General features: G+C 43.8%; 1 protein-coding gene and 1 pseudogene across 1 annotated transcript; both read right to left on the reverse strand.

The window, feature by feature from the left end:
• Positions 1-4,331: 4,331 nt before the first annotated feature.
• LOC119320679 lies at positions 4,332-6,309 on the reverse strand (annotated as a pseudogene).
• A 740-nt stretch (positions 6,310-7,049) lies between these two features.
• LOC119325733 lies at positions 7,050-8,377 on the reverse strand. Its single transcript, XM_037599461.1, has 4 exons — positions 8,023-8,377; positions 7,749-7,855; positions 7,373-7,571; positions 7,050-7,275 (listed from the first exon to the last, which is right to left on the reverse strand). The coding sequence occupies exons 1-4, from the start codon at positions 8,050-8,052 to the stop codon at positions 7,261-7,263; spliced, it is 351 nt and encodes a 116-aa protein (XP_037455358.1). The 5' UTR covers positions 8,053-8,377; the 3' UTR covers positions 7,050-7,260.
• Positions 8,378-8,732: the final 355 nt, after the last annotated feature.

Consider the following 8,732-nt stretch of genomic DNA (forward strand, 5'->3'; position numbering starts at 1 on the left):
TGACAGAGCATAACAAAACCAAAGTTGTTTATGGGGTTCTCAGGTAAAGTTTTTTTCTGGTAATAATATTCTTAATGAGGCCGGGGATAACTATGTCACTGTGTGATGAAGGGAAAATCATACCGAAGAGGAGCAACAAATACACAAACAGATGCCTCTTCAACTTCCCATGATCTGGGTGTGCTGGTACATTTTTTAAATGAGTCACGAAGCAAATTGAATGGGACAACCTGTGCCCCCCCAGCACAATTTGATTCAAGCATTGTTACCCCAAGATGGAGTGAGACATCGTGCCGCCAAGATGTTGAGCATGTTGGAGGGACCAACGGCTCACCACTAATTGACAAACCCATGATCATGGACACATCTTTCAAGGTAGGCACAAGCTCCCCCCAACGAAAGTGAAAGGTGTGGTTCTCAGGTCTTCACCGGTCAACGAGGGCTGCCGAAAGAGACGGGTCTAACATGAAAGATGATATGAAGTCCCAAAATTGGTTGAACATCTTTTTTCGTGGGAACAAATCTGGAATTAACGTGTTAGTCACTGCTGAGGTTGCAGTTTTGAACTAGTCTGTTGGTTGCTTCCTCTAGTTCTTCTAAGCTGAAACTCTTCATTCTTCCTGCAGTAGCTTTGTTTATAAGACATTAACTGTTGTGGAAGCAGGTCATTGTTTACTAGTAGTTTATATCACGTTTTTTGTTTATTTTTCTCTTATATTCTTGGATGGGCTACTGGCTGATACTTTTTCTAGGAGCATCTGACGTAAAAACTGAATACTTCAGTAGTTGGCTAGTAGCATTTTCTTGACAGCCTACCCATCATGGATTTTGAGTCGCTCGACTAGTCGCGACTAGTCGACGACTAGTCTATGAGTCGCAAAAATATGGTCGACTCAACTTAGTGTCGACTCGCGACTCTCAGTCGCGACTAGTCACAACGCAGGCTCGACTTCTTCCGAGTCGCTGCCCCAGAGCGACTCGCATGAGTCGCGACTCAAAAACCATGCTACCCATGTAGCACTACGTAACAGATATTTCAAAGGCCCTTGTATTTGTACCGGAGACACAAATTGATGCTTGTATGGTATGGTGCCGAAAAACAAAGGGCATTTCATACAATATGAAGGAACTTATGTTAAGGTAATCTTAAAAAGGGTCATGTTATTACCTGAGCCAAGAGATGGCCCCAGAGATGATATCTTAACCAAGCTTGGTCTTAACATTTAAGGTAATGCAGTATTTTTTTCTCAGTTATACCAAATGTCATCTCTTTGTACACTCTTTTCAGTTAAATCTCAGTCTAGGCATGCAAGTACTATCTGTCAGATATAGCGTAGTTATAGAATCTTGCAGAATTTCAAACACAGAAATTGCAGACTTACTGGTGGTCCTCAAATTAAGAATCAAGTCATGTGAGGAGAGGATGGTGCAAATATGTTTATTCCTGATATTAGGCTGTAGAAATTGGAAGAAATGAGATCTCAGCTGTGTGCTTGCAGTAACGCAAAGGAGATGGGCACATGCTCGAAGAGCTCTTGTTTGAAATGAAGGTCAGTTGTGTGTCTCTTCTCTAGTGCCTAGTTTAGCCTGCGGGAATTATAGAAATAAGATTAATGCAATGAAGGTGAGGGGAAGGGGTCTATTAAGGAATGAGGTGACTTGCTAGGTGAATATGAATTTGAAAAAAAAGTACTTTCAGCAAGTAAGAATTGGCTGGACAATAAAGAGGAGCATACTGACTGATTTACTGAATGTTGTAGATGATGGTGCTTTCTTTCTTCCTGGAGAAGATGTGATGAAAGTGGATATAGACTCGATACTTCTTTCTTGTTTCCAGGAGATCAGCCAAGCATGTTAGCTGGGGCTTTGCTATACCACACGTGATTCTGAAGGCTCTGTTAGTTGATGATGCCCTGCTGCTTCCTTCAGAAACAAGTATTTATAACCTGACGCACGCGGGAGTTTTATTCAGATAAGCTCCTAATTTTCTCCTTCTGAATTTTGCAAGTTATGCAATCCTTCTCGTATGGTCCTAGAGACTCTTTGTAATCTATAGGCTATATGTAGGTTACCCTAGGTGCATGCACCCACTGTCAAAGGCAATTAAACAACCCAATGTGCTCATGCTATTGTTGTCCTTTGGAGTCATCAGCAAATGTTCAGACTTCAGACTAAACTTGATACATCTATAATTCTACTCGAAAAGATGAATAATTTACTCATTCCATTCAAGGAATTGCAAATCCAAAAAATGCAGTGTGTTTTTGTTTGGTGAACCATGCAGTGAGTTGACACACTATTATGTTGTTGCCAAAATCAGGGGCGTGCCCAGTAAATGGCGTTTAATATGCCACCATATTAAGTCAAATACAGAACAATGGCAAACGTGGAGGAGGATTTTTTCATGATGGTTGAACCAAACGTGGCAACCGTGGCCGGCATCGTGTTGCCCCTGCAAAAGGTCTGGCACTTCGGTCATAACCCGTACACACATAGTCATTAGAAATAAAATTTAACCTCACCAGTAGAAATAAAACTTAACATCACTTATACAAATAAAAGTTAACATTCTGAGTTCAAATAAAATTAAACATGCGAAGTAGAGATAAACCTAAACATCCCGAGTTCAAATGAAACTTAACATCTCGAGTACAAATAAACCTAAGTATCACAAATACAAATAAAAGTTAACCTCATGAGTATAAATAAAATTATATCATTCTGGGTTGTTGCTTCGGTATATGGGCATTCCCACCGTAGGTGCTCTGCCAATGCGACACCACCTTGGTTCTTCTGATTGCAGTGGCGGAGCTAGCTAGGAATAGTTGGGCGGGCCAGTGCCGACCAAGATAGAAGAAATTACATAAAATTTGCCCTCGTGACCCCAGCTTACCCTAACACTACACTATTTTCTGTTTGGATTGGGCAGGCCATAGCACACTTTTGCCCCTAAGTAGCTCCGCCACTGCCTTACTGGCTATGGTCCATGTTGCGATGACTCCAAGACGAACGTCGTCCCTTGGCGGTTCACATCGACGTCTGGTCCAGAACTCATTTGTTTATTCCTAGCCACAATTCTTTATAGTGTTGATCAATGCCCCAGGCCCAGAACTCAGCGCTTTAGGTGTTAAAACAGATTGTAAGTGTTGACGTAAAGAGAGGTGTATAGTTCGATGTTGATGTTCTAATCTGCAGCCGCCTAGAGGGCATGACTACACGAGTAGCCCAAAAGCTTGGGCTTGTTGCAAGTGCACTCACACATTGTTTGGCCAAAGGTGACAGATTGCTTTTTTGATCCTCTGTGGGGACCTTTCACAAACTTGGCTCGCATGTTGACTTGCCACTTATTCCTAAGTGCGTCCATTCGACTACAACTATGGCTTTGATATTCTTTGAATTCTCGTCCAGATATCTTTGCATCTTTCCAGACCATGGTTTGTTCATTGTAACCTGTGCCTTGGCAACCACTCTATCTGCAAAGTACCGGTTACAAGTTTCGTTGATCATAGCTGTGATAGGGAGAGCTCCCACACCTTTAAGAACGCCATTGTACATCCCTGACATGTTGGTGGTCACTATACCGTAGCAAGCCTCAGTGTCGTGAGCCTGCACCCACTTGTACAACTAAGGGCAATTTTCAACCGATCCGTCAGATTTATGGCCGTCCTACGACCCCTCTTGTCTTCTCTCTCCGGCAAGGCCGCGTGCGCTATCTGTCCATTGATTCCTGACCAGGCCACATTCATTTTGGCTGCACATCCTCTTGAATAGCTTGAACTAAACATTGTTTTTTCCTATATTTTTGTCTTCTTCTCTGAACTCATTGTTTTTTCCTATATTTTTTTGTCTTCTTCTCTGAACTCATGTCAGCCGAGTATTGTTTTCCTATAGTTTAATTCTCTGAACTCATACCAGGAACAATGTTTTCCTGTCAGGTAAGTATGGAAGGGTTGAGAAGGAATCATTCAGACAATAGAGAAACCGTATGCCATGGTGTTCTGTTTCCCTTGTCAGGCAAATTTTAGAGACATTTTGCAAGACATAACTGGAGAAAAGTGTTCTCTCACTTCACAAGAACACTCAGTATAGGTGACTAAATTCGCTAAACATCTTGTCTTGACCGATTTATACTGCACAGTGCAATGGTTAGTATGTACATGAATTTGTTTTCTATTGAGGATCTCCAACACAAACGAAACAACTAGCTCAATGATCTTTCAAAAGAATTCATTAAGCCAGGCAACCACAGCTTGTACGTATAGTAAGGATAACTTCTAAGACCGCCATACCAGAATTTTTTTAAATAGTTTGCAGATATACTTGTATACGAAAAGAAATTAATATGATAGCACACACATAGTAAATCTGGAATCTAGCTTTACATCTTTAGTTTGTACATAATACATTGAAAAGCTAGAGCCGCAAGCATACATAGACTGCAATATTTAGAGATATCTACTAATCTCTCCGTCCGGAATTAATTGAGGCTCAAACGGATGTATCTAGGAAGTACAGTACTGTATTGGAAATTTGGAACAGCGATATTGATTATTAGAATTACTGACTTCCAGGTGGTGCCCCTCGCAGAAGCATGCTTTCTCTCTTCAGTTTTTCTGCCCTGACAGTCTCCAATTTGCGCCTATCAATACTCTTCTCTCCAGGTTCTTTTGGAGGCCTGCCTCTTTTTTTAGGTTGAATATCACCTGATGTACTTCTTTGTTTTGAAAGCTCACCTGATGTACTTCTATCCTTTCGAGGCCTGCCCCTTTTCTTAGGTTGATCACTAGGTTTCAGACATACTAGAGCATCTTCTGCTGCTGATGCTGACGCCTGAAGCAACCCTGGGAGTGCTAGGTTGTTTGACTGTTGGCCATTTACTGCTCTAACCATTGCTAGCAACATTATTAGTTCTTTGTCTAGCCACCTTACTTCTGTAGTCGGGAACAGCATTTTGATGTTTGAATTTGTCCATCACAAGTGTTTTGAGTGGAATAGTTATGTCCAACGGTAGCAGGATCTCCTCCAGTTCGTGCCACTCAAGATCTTCCTGGTCTCCATCTTGATAGACAACGGTGTACCAATTTCTTTGACTGTCATACTTGACAACTTTCCCTACATAGTATACGTCTCCAAACCGCTTTCTCACTTTCCTTTCTTCTAGCCATTCACCAAGGCGATGATCAACTCGAGATCGCGGAGCATCTCTTACTGCAAGTTACGAACCAGATGCGAATTCAGGAGGCAAGTCTGGGACACCATTGATAATGATGACAGGCTCCCTGGGTACTTTAACAACAGGTGCAATGTCTGACTCTTGCATGTCCTTGCTCCCCTCCGTGACCTGATATTGCACCAATTCCTTCGATTTAACCACAAACAGCCTGGGGGAGAAAGAAAATAGTTTCGTCCATAAAATAAGTCATCATATTCATAAGCAAGAAAAATCAAAGAACCGAGTAAGAAGTAACCCTAAACCAAGCACTTTCACAGCTAGAATGCATACTTTTGATGAGTCAGGCATGTCGAAACATAAGAAATACCAACCAGCACTTGGGATTCAGGAAGCACGGCACATCGCATTCGCATCGGTGCTGCTACTTGCATTTAGTAAACACCTGGGATATTAACCAGCTACAGATGCATTTCCGTTCTTGCATCTGTACTTCACCTATGTGCCAGAGAAGATAGCAATGCACAACCACACAGATCAATTGGCAGGTGAAATGCCGACTGTGTACACATGCTTCAGTTGACAAATTCGCCTAGCAATGACCATTGTGTAAACTCTGCACATGCTTCAATTGAAAAACTGACCATTTTTGTTAGAACAGCGGCCACTAGCATCAGCACAACCCCCATCCATGGCACAACAGAACAGTAGCGCAAGCAGCAGCACCACAACACCAGCTAGCACAGGCACGAGATTAGAAGAGGAACTCACAGTCCGGTGACGAGGCGGAGGCAGGTCGGCAGCGGCTCCGGCGTTGAAGAGGAGGCAGAGGCTGGTCGTCGTCGAGGAGGGCGTCTCGGCTGGATGCTCTGCACAACGGGGGAGGGGGCCGGCGTCCGGCGGCAGAGGGAGGGCGATAACTTCCGGCGGAAGATGCGTGCACTGCGGGGGAAGCGAGTGGGCGGCGGCGATGGGGGGCGGGGTAGCGGCGACCGGCTGCCGGCGGCTTGTGAGGGAGCTGGTGGGATGTGGGAACCCCTAGCGAAAGGAGAGGAGACGAGTGGGGGGATCCTTGCGTGTGACAACTTGTCCACATGGGCCGGCCTGGCTTTAAAAGGGCCTGCGACGACACGGCCCATGTCCGTGCCGGCCGGAAGGCGTGGCTTTGAGGATTGGCCCGGCATGCCTGCCTCTGCAGGCGTTGCTTTTCAGCCTTCAGGTATGTTTCGGCCTTTTGGGCCTGTTAGTCTACAACGTGTTGCTGCTCGGTGAGAACCACATTTTTTTGGGAGGAGAACGTGTGCAACGAGTATGAGGGTGAGCAGACCGCCCGCAGGGACACCAAGATCGACGAGATGTTCGACGAGCTCGAGGCCGAGCTCTCCAACGAGGAGGAGATGCCGTGGCAGGTGTACCGGCTATGGTCACACGAGCCCGGTACTTCCGACGCAGGGGTGATGAACATCTCCTCCGATGAGAACTTCGAGGGCGACTACCTCTGGCATCCCTATTCGGACTAGAGATAGTTCTTAACTAATCACAATATATTGCTAGAGCCATAGTTATAAATAGTGGGCTATGCCATCAGTTATAACGAGGCTATAGCCAGCTGTTTCATAACTTTACAACACCCTATCCAAACCGCTATAGCAGGGCTATTTAAAACTTTGGCTAGAGCTACTGTTAATTTTTTTTAATATTTAATGTACAGCATTTCATACTATATATAGAGTTTAAATTTATGCAATGAACTATGTGTTTTTTTTATGTTTCATTTGCTTAAAAAAATTGATAATCAGTCTTTTGTCTGGTGGAAAAGAGACAGTTTTATGGAGACCAAAAACCTTCTCACTTCATCCCTAAAACCAGTTATTGGTCATCAAAATTTCTGCTCTGTTGAAGATGCTCTAATCCAGCCTCAGGTTGTACTTCAAGCCTTCCTACACGAAATGTATAACAACAGTTGAAAAAAAAAAGTCCGGATACAAGAAGCGTCTTGATACTTCTACTGGTGCACACTCGTCTAAAGAGGCAAAGTGCTTTAAACTTCAGCTTCCTTTTGCTGCGGCGGACCGCTCCACAACAACGTTTCATATCCCAAACATCTGAGCAACACAAAACAAAGTGACTTGATCATGAACACATCAACTAAGAAGGCAGAAGGACAGAAGTTTGGAATTTTATTGCTAGCACAGATGATACCTTCTGAAGAGTCTTCTTGAAGCAGGCCTTGCGCTCATCCATGGAAGCTCGGATGAACTCGTTGATGTGTTCCTTCACATCTTCAAGGAAGGTACCGCCTTCAGTTTTCCTTTTCCAGCAGGACGAAATGGCGGGGTTTTCAGGAACAGGCTGCTGAGAACCTTCAGGATGTGGAGTGCTGGAATCCGTATCATCGGTACTGAAACAAACCAAGGGAGCAAAGGGAGATAAATATTCCAAAGAGGAGATCAGGGTAATGTATGGATCTCACAGCCAGATTTTACATCGTTGTAGCTACTCCACACATTTTGTTCATAGAGTAAGGAACAGACGCCGTATCTAACTTTCCTTGGTAGTTTCTCCTCGACCTCATTACCTTCCAGCCTGGAATTCAAAGCCACTGGTCAACAATGTGAAGCTGGGTGCAGTTTCCTCCACAACTACTTGACTTTGAGGGCCCAAGACTACCCAAGGATAATGGATCTGTTTGGAATGGAACAAAATAAGTATAAATGTTTTTGTTATAAGTAATCCAAAGTGTAGATATGCTAAGAATTCCGTAATATTTTGGACGTGTTTGTATATATAGAGTAAACGATGAATCCCACTACTAAGGTCCAAATTAAGTTTGACCAGAAAGAAGTTCCAACCTTGGGACGTCTGGCGAAGCCAATCCCCATCCGTCTGTGTGGGTAAATGATGAATCCCCATCCATCTGTGTATTTTATTTTATTTTTGATGGTAAAGCCTCATGGCAATTTATTCAATTTGGGGTAAAGTAACATCATGGAGTACAAGAGGTAAAAGAAAAGCAGGCGTTACATCTACCCAGTCCTCACAAATTTTAGAATCATAGCATCTCCTAGCAAGAAAATGGGCTTCTCTTGGACAGTGTTTGAAATTGATCCCCGGAATGTTATGCGCTAACAGAAAGCAATCAGCTAGTATCGCCGAGTGAGGGCTCCAGATTTCAGTATTTGCACTAACTCAAGGCAATCAGACTACCTGTACATTACGGCATCTCAGTCTGTCCATCAGTTTTAGTCCACTCGGTGCAATTGCTTTGACCGCTTGCGGACCAATTGTGTAAATTTATGTAATTCACCGAAAGCAAAGTTTGCATCCGTTGTGAACTAAGAAGAAAAACGATGGGTGTTGGTTGCCTGGAGAACTAACCTGTGTGCTGCTCTGTTTCTTCTTATGGTCATTTGCTCGAGCAGCTTGAGTGCGTGTGTGCGTTCACCGGAAACAAAGGGAAGAGAGCGAGGCTCCTGCTTGCCAACAAAGGAATGGTGGAGGACGTAGATGACCTTGAGGCCTCGAGGACGATGGCGCCGGTGACGATGTCGGAAAACGCTGT

The sequence above is a fragment of the Triticum dicoccoides genome, chromosome 6B (genome assembly GCF_002162155.2).
Source record: "Triticum dicoccoides isolate Atlit2015 ecotype Zavitan chromosome 6B, WEW_v2.0, whole genome shotgun sequence".
Lineage (NCBI taxonomy): Eukaryota > Viridiplantae > Streptophyta > Magnoliopsida > Poales > Poaceae > Triticum > Triticum dicoccoides.

Coding starts and splice junctions, on each gene's coding strand:
- LOC119325733 (XM_037599461.1), bottom strand. CDS start 8,052: ATGGGGATTGGCTTCGCCAGACGTCCCAAG. Junction 7,856..8,022: donor GCTTCGCCAGACGTCCCAAG/GTTGGAACTTCT, acceptor CATTCCAAACAG/ATCCATTATCCTTGGGTAGT. Junction 7,572..7,748: donor TTTGAATTCCAGGCTGGAAG/GTAATGAGGTCG, acceptor GGTTTGTTTCAG/TACCGATGATACGGATTCCA.